Raw genomic sequence first — 20,000 nt, forward strand, 5'->3', positions numbered from 1 at the left:
GGCTTGGCCTTTGTTTATAAAACATTTAAGAGTTTGCTTTAAACACCTCAACGTGCTGATCTATGAGTGCCCTTTGAGGGTGCCAGAGGAACAGCATGCCTCTTCTCCCATGGCTGCCAGGGGGACTTGGAGGTGGGCTGGGTGGGCCTGTGATGTCAGGTCATGTCCTAAGGCTTCTGTCCTCTGTCTTGTACACGCAGCCACTCCGTGCATCAAGGCCATCAGCCCCAGTGAAGGCTGGACCACGGGGGGCGCCACTGTGATCATTATCGGGGACAACTTCTTTGACGGTCTACAAGTTGTCTTCGGAACTATGTTGGTGTGGAGCGAGGTAAGCCTGCGAAATTGGCCTGCCTTGAGCAGTTGCCTCCTCTGTGAAATGGTTTTGACAAGTTATTTCTGGTGTAGGGATATGACACCTATTGCAAAGTTCCCTTTCACTGTTTGCCTGTGGTGGGCTGTCCTGTGGGTGGGTCTGCCCCTCCTCCCACAACCTTTGGGTTTAAAACCTGCCATAGGAGGTCCTTCAGTTCCCTGGAACAATTAGTTCTAGAATTACTAGAAACAGGTTTAAGGAGACATATGGTGGCGATTTTCATATGAATGATGCCCTGTGGCCTTTCCTGCAAACCAAAACCCTGGAACATTTGCTGATCTTTTCCCTTAAAGAACCATGGGCCCAGAGTCTCTGGGTGACAGGAGGGAACATTCCGAGACGATGGTCCAATTTGTGCTCATTTTGTAATTATATCCAACTGGCAAGTGTCCGCCTCTCAGGGCCCGCACTGCTGAGCGCTTGTTCATGTGTGGTTTCTGTAGCTGATAACCCCCCACGCCATCCGAGTGCAGACGCCGCCTCGACACATCCCTGGAGTTGTTGAAGTGACCCTCTCCTACAAGTCTAAGCAGTTCTGCAAAGGCGCTCCCGGACGCTTTGTCTACACTGGTGAGTACACAGGTCCAGCTTCCATGGAGCAGTGGTGGGTGCTCAGTCTCAGTGGTAGCCTCCCAGGGTGGGTGTCCAGGGGTCCTGTGAGGGGGGTTCAAGTGAGGAGTGAGGGAGGACCGTTGGCATGCTGTTGACTTTTACCAGGTACACATTTCCATCTGCATCTTAGACAGCCCATGATGGCTGGACAGATGCAGCAGTATGACCTTGGCGTTTCCCCTATCCAAAGGCCTCTGCCTCTCACCGGTAGAGCAAAGCGGAGCATGGAGAGGTGTTGGTAACTGCAGCAGCTTCCAGCTCCCCTGAGAGTGGCTGCCTCATGCCTGGCTGCGTGCAAGGCCTTGTGCCCACCCACTTGTCAGTCTGGCTCATCGCTGCTTTTCAGTTGCTTGAGCTGTGACCAGGAAGGAGAAGTCACAGCCTGTCACTTACCTAGGCTTCTAATGGAAGCCAGGTTTCTTTGCTGGAGGCTGGGCTCTTAGGCTGTTGCTTATAAGGAGGGGTCAAACTTTCAGAGGATACAAGTAGCCCAAGCCTAGATGGATAGAATGGGTAGCCTGTGTGGCCCCCATGGGTGGGACATCAGAGGTGTTTACATCTTGCTTTGCTCACACAAGTGCTTAATTGACATGATTTGTTTGAGGTCGCCTTGGATGCCACAGATAAACTTCACCTTAAATTTAGTTCACTCGTCTGCATTTTGACTTGTAATCTCAGTCTGTTCCATAAGCTGTAAGGTACCAGGAATGGTTTTGATGCAGGACAACACCTGCTGAAGCCCAGGGACAGTGGAAGGGATGGGTGCCTGTTGATTATTTGTGGATATGCAGGGGCCGGGTGACATTCATATTGTAGGGCTTGAAGCTCTGGGACTGACCACTCTATTACCACCTGAAGGAGCCATGGGCCTGGGTTGGTTTCTGAGGCCCCTTCCTGCCACATTAAGTTTCATGAAATCACAGACATGGCAAGTTCTTTGCTTTTCCAGGAAGCACTAAAGGAGCAGACTAGCCCCGAATAGACTCCCTGCTCCTTGGTAGGCCTGCTGCCACCCATGTCGGGGCCTTATCTTTCTTATATTAGCAGTTCTCAGTCTATGGGTTGTGATCCCGTTGGCAAGCCCTATCTCTAAAAATATTTACAATTCATAACAGCAGCAAGATTACAGTTATAAAGTAGCAATGAAAATAATTTTCTGGTGGGTGGGGGAGTCACCACAACAAAGAGTCACAGCATTGGGAAGGTTGAGGACAACTGATCTAGAGCATCCAGCTCTTGGCCACCCAGCACACCTACCCGGTCAGTGTGGGACACCAGGATCCTAGAACTGAAGGGATACAGGGGTGTGGGCACAGCACAAGGCTGATGTGCCCATCCATTTTGGGGATCTGGATGTTATTGGCCTCCTGAAAAGTCTAGAGGTTGAAAGAGAAGTTCCTCTAGATTTTGAAGATGTATCAAAACAAACGACAAAAATTGGACACCTTTAAAGAACTGTGCATGTGTCCCCACCCCCAAAGTATAACACTTGTATTTATTTCTGATTTCCTTTTGGGAGATGTTCTCATCTCATCATCACTAGTGTTTTCTTACCTTCATCACATTGTTCACAGGGCACGTACACTTCTTCATGTATTACCACGTGAGCTTCCCACTGGGTAGTTTTTGTAAGTGCTCTTTACATAGTTAAGGTAGGCTGTGCTCAGCAATGATTTCAGTACATTAGATGTCTTGAGTTCACATTCAACTTAAGCTTTGATTATTAAATATCAACCCATAGTCAGTTCAGGAACATCTATTCATTCCTTCAAATAAGTGCCTTTGCTGTTCAGTGAAGGGTACCCATATTGGATGTCCAGTTCTTGGGGAGGTAAGAAGTTAGAATTCTACCTTGGGCCTGGTTGGGCATCTCCAGAATCTATGCCTTGGGGTCATGTATGAATGAGTTGCAACCACCTGCCCCACTCCATACACACATTCAACATACCTCCTCAAGGAAACTGTTGGCATGGGTACCATATATGTCTGAGTCTCTGGCCAGAAACTCCAGGCTATAGAGGCAGCAGGCCCTGTGCAAAAACCTAGAATATTTAACTAGATGAACCTATGCCTCAGGGCTGTTGGGCCATGTTGACTTGAATTCCTCTGAATTCAGTTTTCTCTTCTTGCTTCCTCATGGGGCAAGGATCAAGGACAACTCCAAGTGTCTGACATACAGAGGCTACTTAGCAAATAGTATCAGCTTCGGAAAGTTATTGGACGTTTGGACTTCCGCTGAGGTCCATGGGAACCTGCTCAGATGATGAACACTTGCTCTTGTGCTGACAGCGATCTGAGGGAGACATGTCATGGTTGGGTGTACCGAGTGAGTTCTGATCATGTGACCTGGCTTGGCTGGTACCACCCAAGTGAGCCTGTGCGCACAGTTGGCAAGCCTGGCCTGCTCCTCACCAGCCTGCCTTCCCTGTTCTCTAGTGAGAATGTTATGAGGTCCTGGTGGTTTATTTAGGGGTTGCTCTAGGCAGGTTCTTCCCTGAGTGTTTGTATTGGAGTTTTTGTTTGAATATTGAAGATGGCTGATTTTTAGAAGTGGCCATCCCATTTTTTATTTTGAACTTTTACAAGCAGTTTGATGGCAGAGAGACCCAGGTCCTGATTTTCTTCCTTTGCCTGTGTTTGTTCCCCAGTGCTGCAGACAGGTCCTCTTTTGAACACTTGTGAACAAATGCAGGAGTGGAGGGTAGGAGGAGTGGCTAGCCATTGGCTGGAAGGGTCCATGTGGTAGCAGACCGTTAGCTCTCCTGGGCAGATGGGTAGGGAAGGGCACTCTCTGAAGTTCCTTGCTCTCTGGATAAGTGGAATGCCCTCTTTGATCAGTGTGTCCATTGCCTCCCAAAGGAAAGCAGTGTCTCTTGAGCTTGTTTTAGCCTCATGAGCCTTTCTGGAGACTTACTGTCCATTCTGCATGGTTGCATCTTCTTTCAGGATGACTAGACTTGTTAGGCCCCAAGACTCAGGGCCTCCTGCCCTGGGATTGGAGATTTCCTGTTTCCTTGTGTGTGAGCATTTGCTTCAAGGCTATGCAAGCTCAGCCCTTCCAGACTAACTAGCTAGCTATCACGTGTGTGTGTGTGTGTGTGTGTGTGTGTGTGTGTGTGTGTGTGTGTGTGTGTGAGATCATTACCAGAAATATGCATTTCACATGTGTGTAAGGGATACAGGACTCTATCCTCTCAGGGATCTGAGGAAAGGTGGGGTCATAACCTGTCTGGCCTGGAAGCTTCTGTCTGATTTGCATTGGCCTGAAATTGATGGGACAATGAGGTAATCATGGGGACTCTCTCACCCCAATGAAAACTGAGCCAGCCCCTCTGGATGTCACAACATGGGCGCCATCCCCTGGGCGTCTGGTTCCCATCAGTGTGCCCAGGCCCCGGAGGCTGCTGGGACACCTTCACATTTAACCTTCCCGGCATGAAGCCAGCTGTGGGGCAGCAGGGCCACTGGATAATGAACCTGGGCTTGGAGGAGGGGCTGCCACTAGCCTGCCAAAGGCGGGGAGGGACTTGGCAGAGGTCTAAATGAGCTGTTTACAGTGACCTGAGAAACACCAGATTTTTCAAAACCAGACCCTATTAGTCAACCCAGAGTGGCCGTGCTCAGCCTCTGCCCCTGGAAGGGGAAGGCTGGCCAGGCCCCATCCATCTAGCCCCTTGGCTGCCGTTCATAGTCCCTCTCAAGTCACAATTACCTTGGGAGACTGTGGCGGTTCAGTTGATTAGCACGGTGAATTAAAAGAATGAGCCACAAATGACATGTCCAGCTCTTCCATAGGAGTTCTCTGTATTCCCAACGAGCCTCACCCCTGCTGTAAGAAGGTCAGAAATTAGAGAGAGAGAACAATTTTCAAGCGGCTAGCACTTAGGAGCAGAATTAACAATCACTGTGTATGTAATTGCCAGTTAATAGTAAATTGCCTTTAGACTGTAAAATGCAATATTAACTGGTGGGCACCTAAAATTAAATTAATGAGATATTTGCTGCATTTAAAAGTGAATAGTTCAAATTAATAACCAAGTGCAATGCTTGTTTTAATATTTGTCTAATAGCATACCATTGACTTGTTTAATAATAATTAAACAGTCCTGGAGTTGCCTACCTGAGGAACATACCATATAGGCAAAATCAAGCAGCTTTTGCTCTCATATATTTATGGCTACAAACCCATCACATTGGTAAGAGTAATAAAAGAAATTATTTTTTTAATTAGAATAGAAACATTATGGCTTTACCTGATTAAGTTGGGTTGGAATTTGTATGCCTCTAATTGAGATTATATTCTCATGAAAACTCCTTTTGCAGACCTGTTTTGAAGTGTGAAGTATATGGAGGGAGGGAGGGAAGGAGAGAGGGAGGGAAGGAGAGAGAGAGAGAGAGAGAGAGAGAGAGAGAGAGAGAGAGAGAGAGAGAGAGAGAGTGAGAGAGTGAGCCCTTAAAATGGACATTGGCAAAATGTTTCCTGATTAACAAAGGAACAGAGGCTGATGGCATGGCTTGGGTTTAAGCCTAATTCAGGAGACACCAGGAATGGGACTTGGGGGCTTTTTCTGCTGACCTCCTGCCCTGAAGTTTGTTTGACCCACCCTCATTGTAGAGAATTCTTTTTTGCTCAATTAAAGAAATTATCACAAATTACTGGGAGTCAACATGTCGCCAGTAACAGACTGAGCCCAGTCACTCAACAAGATGCTGGCAGGCAGCATAGACGCGTCCGAACTGGACACGCGGCGGCTATCTGGAAGGGCCCCAGGTCTGTGATGCGTTCATTGGATGGGAATATTTTCATACAGACATGTGTGTATTTGATGTCAGGCTTGGAAGACCATCCCTCAGTCAGTAAATGCAAGCAGTTTGTGTTCTCTCTGATACAGTGTTTAGGTTTGTCTTTTTAGGAAGTGGTCGCATAGTGTCTTAAAACTGACTCCACATTGAGGGCTGCCAGCCCCATTCTGCACCTGTTGGGAGATGGCTTCCCTCCTGTTGAGTCTCCTGGCTGGCTTCCACCTCCCATGTCATTCCTCCTTACCTGGGAAAGCCCTTGTGTTTCTGGCACATGGGAAGGTTGCTTGTGGATATTTAGGCATGGTTCTGTCCACACCATGGAATCCAAACACCCTTCCGTACAGCTGGACAGCTCCAGTTTCTTCTCTCCTAGGCCGCTGTCTCTCCCAACAAATCACTTAATATCTGCAGAACAAATGATTCTAAATTGCTGCCCATGATTCATGCCGTTTGCATTCTGCTAAACCGAATGTTAAACACAAACCGCCCAATTATTTCAGCCCTAAGCTCTGAGCCACTGCTGTGCAGGAACACATCCCATCCTGGCTCTGAGAATGTGGGGCTTTTGACCCGGACGCCTCGGGGATTCATGTCCCTTGCCAAGACAGCCAGACACCCTGCTTCCCTTTCCTGTCTTCAGTGGGTGTGCCCATGACTGTCCCTGTCCACCCATGATGGTGGTCCCTGTCAGGTGTTCCAGGATGTCTGTGTCCTCATAACACCTAGCCAACCCCTAGTAATGGATACCCCTGGATACATTGGCTCTTATGTCAAATTACTAAGCTTGAAGGTTAGCATGGAGCTGCACTATCAACTCAAGCCATTTTTCAGGCTCCCAAACTTGGAGACTTTCTCCAGCTATTCTATGACCCAAAAAGCACCTCCTTCCTCCCAACCTCACCCCACTCTTGCTTTCTGCCACATGTCCCAGCAATGGAGAGCTGAGGGTGATTTTTTTGTTTTTTGTTTTTGTTTTTCACAAGGACTAAGTGGTAAGCTTCCAGGCCCTCAGCCTCTTCCCCTGGGAGTGGGGATTGAAGGCTGTGGGTGGGTCCCTATGAGCCGCAGGTAAGGAGGTAGCATTCACCTGGTGTCCTCCCCTGGGTGGCACATGGCACTACCTGAGCCCCAATCAGCGAAGCCACTGTGTGCCAAGAGGGTGCTGGGGGTAAGACTGGAGAACATATCCCTTTAAAGATGGCTGTGTGAAGGCTCCTTGTCCCTGCGGTCTCCTCTTTTCTGTCTCAAAGGAGGGCAGGAGAATGAGGCACAGCCCAAGTAGACAATTTGTCCTAATCAGTGACACCCATTTACCAGAATTGCTTAAAATGAACTATACCTCATACAGAAATCGCACATTTAGAGAGTTCCATTCATCATGTGAAAATTGAGGGCCAGTAAACTTTTCTGCCCCTCCAGTGGGATCATAGGCATGCATCAAAATGTTAAAAATGATTGGTGAGACGGGGCTGTCACCCATTTATCAAGGAAAAGAACATTATTTGCTAATTTCCCAACCAGGCTGGTGACAGGGTGCTTCGTCTTTAGACCCACGGTGACCAGCGTGGCCTTTTTGTTATTAGTACAAGTCAAGTGCTTTTGGGCTGTTGCTAAGAAGACACATTTGTCTGTCATCACAGAGCCTTTGGTTGCTTTCCAACTGGCTGTGACCAGGTCTGCTCCATGTGCCCGATTGGCTGTGTATGTTGGGGCTGCGTGAACCCAAGAGGGGAGACGGACTGATAAATCACAAAGTTTCCCTACCAAGGTGAAGGTATTGACTTCACAGCCCACCTGACAAGACGTGGCTTCGAGGAGACGGCCATTTGTCTTACCCAAAGGACAAAAGAGTCGTTGGCTTCACTTAGGATAGGCAGGTTGTGGATAGTGGAGACAGGCCTGACCCTCTTTCTTTGACATAGGTAGGGTCCCTGTTTCCTGTCCTTCCTCCCTGGCAGCACTATCTAGGGGAGTTTTATTTCTAGTTCTGGCTGGAAAAGACTCTGGGGGTAGTGGGGTGTGGGGGCCAAACATGAACTAATGGCCATTTAAAAAGCACAACACAATGAAGGGGACCAAGCAAAGAACAGGCAGGAGAAAAGAATAAGGTTTAAGGTAAGATGGCAGGCAGGTCATTCCAGGAAACCCTCCAGCGCGTGGATCATGAGAACCAGTGCACTGGCAGAGCCAACATCTTGGTGGAGAACTTTAAAAGGAAGTAGTGATTCTGACATGGGGGGGAGGCATGAGATAAACTGCTCATTGTCCCTCTCATGGGGTCAAAGGGCATGGCTACTCCATGCTTCTTGGACTAATAGCCTGGTGCCTGGGCTTCCTCCCACACAGTTCTCTCGCACATGTGTGGTGGGCACGAGGATATGTTGGGAGAGTGTTTTATTCTGGAATATTCTGTGCAGTTTGGCTCCTGGGACGGCTGGAGGTTCCTGTGTGTCTCCATAGAAAACTTGCATTTGTAGAAGGTCTTAAGCCTTATCCATGTCATGCAGAGTAGAACAAGCCTTGGGATGGAGAAACAACTTAGAACACAGACCGTTCAAAGAATTGTTGCTTGACTTCTGGGCCTTTTAAATGTGTTGTAGAAAATTATCAGGATCCAACTTTCTTCCCTTTGGGTGATTTCTAATTCAACAACAAAATGGAAGTCTGCAGCGATGCAGATTGTTGACCCCGGATAACTACAAAGGTTCCTGCGGCCCCGAAGAGCAGATGGGATTTGCCCTATTTGGTTTTGCAGGCGTGGGCTGATGGAGTGGTGCATATTTGTTGATGGTGCAGACTGGATATGTGACAATTTAAAACAAAAACTCCATGGGGACCAGGAGCCACCACAGATCTTGGTATTCATTAGGCTCAGAGGAGTTTTCATTTGTTTGTTTGTTTTGAAGCCATAGGATTATCATGGTTTGTTTTTGTTTTGTTTTTTTTTGACTCTGGTTAAAATTCTCTCCTGAAGCATTGCTTCTCAATCTTCCACATGTGGAAACCCTACTGCTAGGCGAGGGTGCCTTGAGATCTCTGAGCCTTTCTGTTTCTAGGTACAGATCTGGCTCTCTAGGCATCCTGTGGCCACAGAGAAGTTGGAAGCCTGGAAAGCTATGAGGTTAGGTTTGGGGTTTCGGCTAGAGTTCTATTCCATCTGTTTACCTCCTCCCCTTTATCTCTGACTGGCATATCTCCTTTGGTTTCCATGGGGATGAGGAAGCTACTGGCCTGTGATCCTTGGTCCCGGCCAAGATCTTGGCTCCATATCAGTGTAGCTTCCCCAGTGTGTGCAGAATAGCCATCCATCACCTACCAGTTAGTGTTTTTTCTTTGATGACAGTACTCCCAACACAAAATCCCTCATGAGAGCTTAGGTCTGTTAGCACTCAGGGGTACACACATCAAAAGTCCAGGCTCCTGTTGTATGTTTATGGCTATGGCAGGTGGCTGCTGTGTGTGCCCTTGTCATCCAGCTGGGATGTATCCTAAGCCAAAGACTTTAGCATTTTCTTATGTGCTTCCTGTGGGCATAAACAGCAGTAATTACCCAAGTGAAGTTAGCTTGCTATTTGTTAGTGAGATAGTCTGTAGCTACCAGAAGCCACAGTTCTCCTTACCTTCAGGGGACCCTCTACCCATAGTGCTAACCTTCTGCCTTGAACAGGGTCTCAGGTTCTATTTGGTCTTTGTCATGGCATCAATAGAGAAACTGGGTCCTGCATCCATCCATAGATGATGCATCTTCTTTCTCATTGCTCTTCAACCAGGAGCTTGGGGAAGCCAGATAATTGGATGGTCACCAACAGCAACGTGGTGTTTCAGTTTAGACATGGTGTGGTGGCACAGCACAGGTCACTGTGGTTTGGGATCTGCCTTCTAGGGTTCATTGTTTATCTCATGCATATCTAGGCTGAGTCCTCAGTAGGGTGCTGTGGGTAACTCTTGGGAAGGAAAATCAACCACTCTTTAGATGCTCAAGAATAGGGGTACCTATGTGAGGGGAAACACATCTTACTTTTGCAGCAGTGGGTTCTTGCCAAGGGCAGCTACTCCTGCCGTCATCCCATAAGCTCCCCTGGGATCTACCTGGCCTGTAACATGTCCACATGAACAGTGCCCCAGCTGGACAGAAACAGTGTGGAGAGATGTTAAATAGCCTCGACACATGGTATCTTCACATCCTGGATTCAGGAGGTAGCTGGGGCTCCTGAGAACTTGCAGCTGGCCGAGCTGTAGTATTTTCTCTGGAAATGGCCCTGGAGGCTGTACTATAGGTGCTCAGCAAGGGTGTGAAAAATTTCCATGAAGAATGTGACCTGCTCATGGGCATCCAGAGAGCAAGGGAGCTGGGAGTGGGGGGGGGGGGAGTGGAGCATGAGAAACCACAGGTGAGGACCAGCCTCTTTAGGTTATCAGACAACTTATAATCTTCAACATGCATGAGAGCAGAGCTTGACCCTTCCTCCCCGTCCCTCTCCCCTAGTTCTTTGACAGTTTCGCCTAATAGATTATATATTATACTTTATACTTTTATTATTTATTATACTTCAGGTTATTCCCTCCCTTTTTCTCTTCCTATTTCCCCTCCTACTGAAAGTGATTTTATTTCCAACTATACCCCTTCCCATTTTCATGTCTTTTTTTAAAATTTATCCAGTGATGTAGCTCAGGTTGGCTTTAAGTGCCCCATCCTCCTGCCTCTGCCTCCTGAGAGCCAGGGTCACAGATATGTAGCGGCAGCACATTCAACCAACAAGGCTGCTCTCTGTGGCACATGTCAGCACAACCCCAATGCACAAGGCCCGAGCTCTGAGGATTCCAGTGCTTATGTTAATCCTGGCCATGTCTTTAAAGGCTTTGCTTCCAAGTATCTCTTTCCTTATGGATTCAGCCTGAAAGACCTGGAATTACATGCCAGTGGGAAGACAGAAGGGGAAACCATGCTGGGGAATCCCATGTGGGATCCCTCAGTACACAGCCAGGCTCTGCCTTCCTCAGCTGCCGTGGCTCTCTGCTCTTTCTAGGAGCACCTGTGCTGCCCACCACGCAACATGCAGAATAGCATTTTCCTCAGCACAGGCACACCCAGATTAAAGCCTTTCTGACCATTCTCCCACCTACAGTTAGCATGTGAGTTAATAGGGTCTATTATGACATTTCCACACACTTGTAACATTCAATGTTTTGTCTTTCTGTCTTTCTCATCATTCTATTCCTCCCCTCTTCCTTTTAGGTCTGTTATGTCCCTTTTACCTAAACAACAATCTAAATTTTGCCTATGAGGAAAAACATTGGAAATTCATCTGGGTCTGGCTTATTTCACTTAACTTGGTGATCTCCATTTCTACCCATTTTTCTGCAAATCTATGCTTTCTGTTTTGCTTTGTATTGTTTTTTCATGGCTAAGACCCCATAGTGCACGTGTGCTTCTTTCTTACCTCTACTGATGATGGAATCTGGTTCTACACTTTGGCTATTGTGAATAGTGCTACAGTCAACATGGGGTGTAAATGCCTCATATCTGTTTTGGGTGCAGTTGATACACAAAGACAGTCAACAGAAGCTGAGAAACAAAAGGTTTTTTTTATATGCACAGTGTTGTACAACATATCTCAATGATTTTATCCCTCCCATCCCTGGCTTTGACTGCTACTGATCTAACCCTCACTCACTCTTGTAGATTTGTTTATTCTGCTTGTTTGTCAAGAGAAGGTCATACAATACACGGCCTTTGGAGCTGTCTTCTTTCACCTAGCATATGATGTTCTTGGGTTCCACTGTGGCATGTGTGGAGACATGTCTTTACACATCTGAATAGTGTTCCATTGAAAAATGTACCACAATGGTTGCTTTTGTGTATATAGGTTGACGGACATATAGATATTAGGAACAAATTCACAAAGATGTAAGACAAGCAGCATGCTTATTTTGTGCCTCAAAATTAGAGATGCTTGCTAGTTTTATCACGTAGGCTTGGTGTCTTCCAAAAGCCTGGCCACTGTGTCTCCACACTTTCAAGCACCAGCTATATGCACTGCTCTGAATGAGGCAGGCATGTGCTGTAGAGTCACCTTGAGTGACCCTCCTTACACTTTCTAGGAAATCGAGGTTTCACAAGGCCATACGAGCCAGGACACTCAGCCCTCAAGAGGGACCTTTGTCTCAGGCCACAGCTTGGGTGTCTGCAGCCTGAGAGAGCTGGCTTCCTAAGCTTGCTCTGCAGCTCCACCCTGCACGGAGATTTTCCTGCCGGCGTTAAGTGTGTGCATCCATTGCTGTCTACAGAGCGTGTTTCTCTCTTGGCTTTTATGACCTCCTTCTACCTACCCTGAAGTCTCTGAGAGGATGAGGACACAGGGAACTCGCTTTCCTGAAGCAGAGAGTGATGTAGAGAAGCTTGTGGTAGTTGTATGATATTGAGGGTGTATTTACTCACTGCTGCCCCTGTTGGAATATACTTCTCTACCTAGAGAGCTGGTTAAAATGACAGCTCTTGGGACAAGGGTGACACACACACCAGGGATCGGCAGACCTTAGATCTGTGCTGGGCTATCATGAATGGACAGGTGTGGTGAAGAGAGTGCAGGCTCTGGGGCCTGGGTTTTCTTTAGCTGCAGGGCTGGGCTTGGTTGGTGTAGTTCCCCCATGCCTATGCAAGCCACAATCCAATGCATTCTTTGAGGTATGTAAACAAAAGTGTTTGAATGCAGTCCAATAGTTGTCAGCAAGGGTATTATTTTGGTAACAAGGAAGATGGGCTGCCCCCTTTTCTGCATTTGGTGTCACATCACAATGCTGCCATCCGCTGCCAGGCAGTGGTGAATGGAAGTGGGTCCCTGTGCAGTAGGCCCGGTTGGGCTGCTTGTATGAATACCAGAACAGTATTCCCCGAGTGTGCAGGGAAGCTCCAAATCCCAATTAGAAGTCAACCGTGGTGCTCTTCTTATTCCAAGAAAACGTGCTGATGGAACACGGTAGGTTCTGGAGGAATTGATGGGAAATTGAGGCGGACCCTAGGTGGGCCTGACTTTGAGAGTGTGCTCTGTCCCCCGATGGCCCAGAGCAGACACCAGACAAGCCCCAAGCTACTCACAGGAGACATCAAATTTGGGGTTGGCCTCCAGGTGCAGAAGGGTGACCTATGTCTTCACTGTTTGTCCTTTAGGCAGGCCAACACCCCAGTGAGCAATGTGGGGACCGCATGGCCTTTGTGTTTCCCATGCACACCACAATGCCTAGCTCACCCTGCCGAGTTCTGTGATTGAAATTCATTGCCAAATTTATTGAGAAATTAATGAGAAAAGCTGCGAAGTATTGACTTTGAGAGGAAAACACAACTCATCTTGAATGAGGAGGAAAATGCAGCAATAATTTAGCCACTATTGATTTGGCCCTGTCCATGTATTGATCTTCATTTTACAATATTAATTTGCACCTGCAATCGGCTGCAAAGGGAACCGATTTCATTTTGTGGCTGCGTTAGTGTGCAAAGCATTAGGTGCTCTTAAACAGGGAGATCCACATGTTGGCTTGGGAAGGCGATTTTTCCCCCCTGTTTCTGCTTGTTACTAAAATAGACTAAAAATTAAAAAATTTTGTCCAACAAAATGTGAAAGCGAAAGCCCGTGTAAACCATGGCGCTCCTCCCTGCTGCCCGGCTGCTTCTCATCCACGCTAAGAGCCGTCAGCTGCCTGCGACTCCAGCCACCCTCATCATCATGCCCGGATCAGTTCAAAGTTCATGAAATTTCTATGAGCATTGATCTTGCCCCATTGATTTTTTTTTTTTTTTTGCAGCAGATCTTTGAAATTTTAATTTCCCGAGCATCTGAATTTCTTATAGATGAAATGCGCTTGCAGGAGACAGTTGATGATAAAGTGGAGAACTTAGCATCATTTTAAAGCCTAAAAAAAGGGGGGGGGGAGAAACCTGGGCATTTGGGGACTTTGTGTATCGTTTTGAGGTAGAATGATAAAAGTGCTCTAGCTGGAGCAAGGGGACACAAGGGGGGAACGACTAAGTATCAATTTTGACTTCCGAAGCCACACATTTTTTAATGCAACTTTTTATACAGTCATTTTTGAAAGAAAAGCTATCTGGAGAAACAGCAGGGCAGAGAGGCATCCTTCACAAGCAGTCGCTTGCTCACAGCGGTCTTTATCACCTGGTCAAGCTCACCTAGTTACTTATCAGTGGGACATTTAATAACCTCAAGGTGATATAATTGCTATTGGCATTTTTCCCCCTTGGATTCGGCTGGTTAATGTGTAAACTACTTGTCAGCAAATAGCACTTTGTCACTAAAATCACCAACACCCTCTAGAGGAATGTCTTTGTATTGAGCAATTTAATTTTACTTTATTTAATTTTTACACATTACAACCTGTGTTCATTCAGGCACACTGACGGCTTGTAGTCTGTTGGGGCAGGGTCTGGGTATCCCTGTTAGTAAAATATACTATATCTTATTTAACAAACCCATTGCCTTAATTGAAGCACGTTCTTGTCCCTCGGAAAAGGAACTACAGATGTTCTTATTATGTAGTTATGTTGCTAATGTGAAAAACGGCCTCATTATGAGGATCTGTTTGTAGCAAGAAAATTACTGCATTATGACAAATGCATGATTGGGAAGTTACAGGAAGCCGATCATTATTGAAATGAAACTGGAGCTCACTTAATAGCTGCAGCCAGCAGCTGGAATGAAGCAAACGGATGTCTTCCTGTTGTTACTGTTGGAGTCAGGGTTTTTGGGCAGGAGACTCTGCTGCACCACAACCTGCATGCTGGCTTGGGCTTCCAGGGTGGGAAGATGGTGCTAAACGCAGCTGTTTCCTACCTGGAGTCTCCCCCTCGTGTGTTTAATGTCAACGTTCTAAAGATACAACTTCACTGCAAGAGCAATCACTCCAGTCCAAGGCGGGCCACTGCTCTGGCTGGCAGCCGGATCCAAGTCTCCCTGGAATGGAGGGAAGGTGTTCAGGAGGTTGTTGTCACAATTCAGCTTTGTCACTGTGGCCCCTCCTTCATGCAATGGTCCTTTCCACTTGGACCAGTGAGGAGCCCCCTGGACTCTGGGGGTTGTGAGAGCTGTCCACAGCAACAGCTTTGGCTCTTCACTGCTGCCCTGGAGGATAGGTTTCACGCCACTAGGACGCAGGCACAGCTGAAAGTATAGTAGCTACTGAGGAAATTTCTGGTGAGGGAGTTGGTTTTCCAAAAAAATCCAGGGGGCTTAGTTTCATTCCTAGGAGTTTTTTTTTTTTTTTTTTTTTTTCCCTCTGTAGGAAAGTATCCTAGCCCCAAACATCGGGTTTTTGTTTCGTTTGGTTTTTATCTACAATGCTTTCTACATGTCATCTGTGGTTAGGAGCATGTCCCCTTATTCACATAAGTGGATGGGGTTTACCCACCCATGGATTTGCCACTGAAGTCTGAAGAAAGCCATTTACATTTTGGGATGCTGGAGAACAACCCTGAACCCTGAGCGGGGCTGATTGACAAAGACAGTTTAGCCATCAAAATGTAAACTCCAATGACTGATGTCACAAGAAAGAAAACCCCAGCTCGGTTGCCCATTGGTACATTTCTAATTGCAGCAGGCCAGTTGGAGCTACTCTGGCCCCAGCTGCAGCTCAAAGCCTGATGCCATTTTCGACTGCCACATTAGCTCTGGCAATCCCAACTTGAACCGACATCACAGACCGTTAAAATTTTATCAATTGCGCTATGATTAATCCCCCAGTACATGGGCATGACTTAAATATTTAGAACGCTTCTTCTGTTATGACTTCAATGCATGTAAAGTAACGAGATTAACTCCAGTACACTCGAATATATTTAAATACGCGTCCTTCTCAAGCTGCAGGCTATCCGGCGTGTGGAATCAAGTCTATGTGGCCATGTCAGGCTCTATTTGTAGGACCCACGCTGGAGACTGGCCTGCATATGATAGCCGGATATCTGGCCTTTCGCAGGCTGCCTGATTGCTTGCCTCATTTGGCATGGAATGTGATTCCCGGCCATTCTAGCTTCTGATTCATTCAGGTTTTATTGCTGTGTAATTTTCTTATTCTAAAATAAAAGCTCTCCAACAAAAATTACTATGCATTAGGCCACAGTAGCCTACTCAAATGGATATTAATACAGTTTATCTCCAAAAGGACGAATAATGTATTTGAAACAGATAAAAGGCCCTCCACTAAATGAGGAATGTTAATATCTTATGGCACAGTTAATAAAGAGATATTTCACAGGGGAGATTTGTTTTATGACTTTTGATACAACAGCCTTGTAATCTGACATATCTTAAACGATATAATTTCACACATACATTCATCTCCTGCAGTCAGCAGGCCATCTTAGCGAAATTTGAATTCAGGACAAATAATGGGTGCTAATTACTTCCGGAGGGGGGGATTTATTAGGAAACCCACCCTCCCTTTCACGAACTGATGGAAATCCATGCAGAAAAATACGAGCTTACAAATACATTTTTGATAAACGTATTGTCTTTTCCCCTTCAGCAGAAAATAACATTTGTTTTGTTGTGTTTAAGGCAGAGTTTAAATTAATTTAACCCAGTGACACATGTTCAGAGACTAAGCATGCTGCTAAATAATTCCTTGGAATAAATTGCTCGGGAACCAAATGCATTAATTTATGGCTTTGCTGATGCTGACAGATGTGAGGGGCGGACCGACAAATATTAACATAAAACAAATTTGCTTTATTCTTCTTCATATTTCTTCTTCATCCCCGACTTGAGCTCACCCAGGACTCCTTCTCTAATTATCCACGAGGTCAGTAAGCAAAATTGGGAAGAAGCTGAGAGATCAATACAAATTATCCCTGAGCAAACCAGTGCTGACAGTTTGAATTGCAGCATATGTTTACCCAAAATCAGGCAATTTATCTTAATATCAGCAAAGTAATGCAGTGCAGGTGAAAGGTCAGGCAATCTCTCCCCCTCATAATTACCCAGTTCTAAAACAGGAAAGTGGTATTGATTGGCCTGGCTCGGGGCTCTGTGACTGGACGAGCCAGTGCCTTGCCCTGGCTCTGCTGGGCTCTAGGCTGTAAACTCGACATGCTGAGGGGTTATTAGATGTGTGGGGGGGTCTCATGCTTTCTCCTCTAGCTGCAGAATAGGCCAGTAAGGATTGTACCAGTCTTCACCAGCCACGGTTAGGGGTGGGCTCTTTGAGGATCTGGGTGCTGCTGGCCAGGGCAGGCCTTCAGTGGGACCACACAATGCTCCAGGGGACCCAGAGGTACACGGGGAGATTCACCACGGGAGCAGAAACTCCCAGGACTGTCAAGGCCTGCTGATGCTTCTGCTACTAAAGAAGAGGCAGGTTCCAACACTTTTGTTACATAAATACATTTGAGATTCTGGAGCCAGACTCCTGGGGGAGGGACATTCTGGCCGGAACAGCAGCACTACGTCCCTTGCTATGTGGCTCCTCCAGTCTGGTATGGGCTGGCCCTGGCGTACTTTTGTACTCTGCCTGACTCCGCCTCACCTACTTACTTTGGTGGTATATTCACACCGCTCATGCCTGTTGGTTGGAATCGAGAGATGAAAGGTAACCTCCTACTTAGACGTTTATGTCACACGTTGGGTCATAGAAGAGTAAGTATTATTTCAACGGAGACTCTGTGGAGAATGTCTCTCCCGGAGTGAGTGTATGCTTATCACAGTCATAAAGCTTCTGAGAGCTTGCATTAAAGCGCCTATCACCTGTCAGGGGCATTTGCATGAAATCAATAACGGCTGCCCATCTATCTTTTCTGATCACCTTTCATCAGGCCGATTCATTAAGTCAAACAGTCGTGGTGATTAGCTGGCAGAGAGAAGAAACCTGACATGTTAGGAATGCACACTGGGCCACCTTCCCCCTCAACACCCCGATCAAGAAACATAATACTTCATCTTACCCTTTTTGGACCAAGTCGTTTGCTGGGACTGGAGCCCATCCTCCCTGATGCCCACACTGCATTTTTGCCTGACACCCTTGCCTGTGCCGAGGCAGAGACATGACAAATTGTCCCCCCAGTCAATGCTGACAGCTTCTGATGATTAATGGTCTGATTATGAAGTGGTTTTACACATATAGAATTTACATCACAGAGAGTTAGAATTTTTGCCACGTCACATACGCCAAGGCATTTTGAAGGGTTTTACTATTTGCAAAGAAAAAAGAGGGCAAAATCCCAGCAAAAGCCGTGTCATGTAAAATCAATACCTCGGATCAATGCTTTATTAACAAGAAAATGTCTTACTTCACATTCCTGTGCGGACCTTTGTCTCCAGGATGTATGATGGAATGTCAAATCATATTGTGGTCCTCAACTTTCCGGCGCATTATTGAGTGTACGGGTAAGGCATCCTGGGTTGCTTACAAGACACACCGACAGCTCAGCACTCAAGGATAATGGTGACCAATTATTGTGGAGAGCACTTTCCAAGGCAGCCCCAAGCTTCCTCTTAGGAAGCTATGGCCTTTTGTGTTCTCCCGCACTCCGCAGACCTGGGTGGCGTTAATCATCAAATTACTAATGAGTGATGGCCCAAATTGCGGGCGGAGTAATGAATAGATAGCGGCAGGTCTTATTAGTCTCCGAAAACCTCCTGATTTATGTCGCGCCGTGCACCGTGGAGTTACTCCACAGAAAACGATATCTACATCAAGAAATAATGTACTCTAATAAGTATTTTCATCTTAACTCGTGTCCCCGGGCCTCCGGGCTCAGTTTTTGTTGGAGTCAGGCAGAGCCGTAATAAAGCCCGATGGCTCCTTATAAAGCTTGTTAAACACAGTGTGTGCAGTCGAATGGAGTCCCGGCTGTGATTCATGCACTGTACAGGGTGCATGTGCCTCTGATTTATGGCCACGCACAGTTCATAGTCAAAATTACAATTTGAGGGATAAAAAGATTAATTACTATTTGTGGCCGGCAATTTCGTGGGGCTGGTGGATTGCAGCTGTGGAATGATAGCGCTCTATATCAGTTTGTAGTCAGCCATTCACAGATTATTAAAGCTTTGCAAGAGTAAGTGTTCCTCCTGCCTGCTCTGTGCTCAGGCAATATGCTAGACAAAAAAGGACCACAGGGATAAATCTGAGGCTAGCAATAGCCAGACATATGTCATAATTGCCAGTTTCCCATAAATCCCTGGCTGGTGAGGAACGCACCGTGTGATGCAGGCGCCACATCATGGCTATGGTGATGGCTATATATGGCCTCCAGACCTGTCACTGTGGGACTGCACCGCCATTTTTACAACATACTGAGCCACCCTTTGACTTTCTTCCAGTCTAATTATATTAGAAATAATCGTTGCTTTTATGTGCAAAAGAAGTGGGGAGGGGGAAGCCTATTCCTTAAGACAGGGAAACTATGCAGGGGTGCTCCCATGGAGGCATACTGGGAAAGAACTGCACATCTGTGTGTAAGCATGCAGTAAATGCACAGTGAATGATGTAATGGCTGTGACTGACTTGCTCTGTGTTTGTGTGTCCCTGTTGCAGCCCTTAATGAGCCAACCATAGATTACGGCTTCCAGAGGTTGCAGAAAGTGATACCCAGACATCCAGGTGACCCCGAAAGGTTACCCAAGGTTAGTACACGAGCACACGGTGCCCCACACAGATTGCTTATGGTTCAGGGGTGGTGGATACTGTGGGAAGACAAATGCCAGAAAGCCCAAACGCTGCACCCATGTCAAGGCCAACAGGTATGGGGAGCTTCCTAGCCCACCGTGGTGCACGGACTCTCACTGTATGTTGCTTCTTTGGAGGGCCATCTCTTTAAAGGGAGAAAAGAATAGCTTTTCTGATAACCAATATTTTGGATTCTGCAAGGGGGACATAAACTTCCGAGTAATGAAATAGTTCAATTAAACATTTTCCACTCCAGTAGCCCGCACTGATTTTCATCTAGGCAGCTCCAGTCTGATCTGTGATTACTTGACTCTTGTTTTCCTTTCATTTTCTAAAGCTCGATTCAGTTTAATCTTTTGTTTACAAAGCTTTTGTTATAAGTCCCTGACTTAGCGGGCTAACAAATGAAGTCCACACATTAATATCTAGGGGGCTTTTCATTTAAATCCAACAAAGACAGAAGCTGCACCGTTGTTTATGCACAGCCCACATATCACAGAAATTCCATTTTGATGTATAACATTAAAGATAAGTCAAG

General features: G+C 46.5%; 1 protein-coding gene across 3 annotated transcripts in view; it reads left to right on the forward strand.

Annotated features, from left to right (window-relative positions):
- The window catches only part of EBF3 (EBF transcription factor 3), a 113,565-nt gene that overhangs the window by 83,826 nt on the left and 9,739 nt on the right, over positions 1-20,000 (forward strand). For all 3 annotated transcript variants that reach the window (XM_080912379.1, XM_080912380.1, XM_080912381.1), the window contains 3 exons: positions 201-331; positions 820-946; positions 19,331-19,419. In XM_080912379.1, coding sequence (XP_080768505.1) covers positions 201-331; positions 820-946; positions 19,331-19,419 — 347 coding nt within the window. The remainder of the gene's footprint in view (positions 1-200; positions 332-819; positions 947-19,330; positions 19,420-20,000) is intronic.

The sequence above is a fragment of the Micromys minutus genome, assembly GCF_963924665.1.
Source record: "Micromys minutus genome assembly, chromosome: 2".
Lineage (NCBI taxonomy): Eukaryota > Metazoa > Chordata > Mammalia > Rodentia > Muridae > Micromys > Micromys minutus.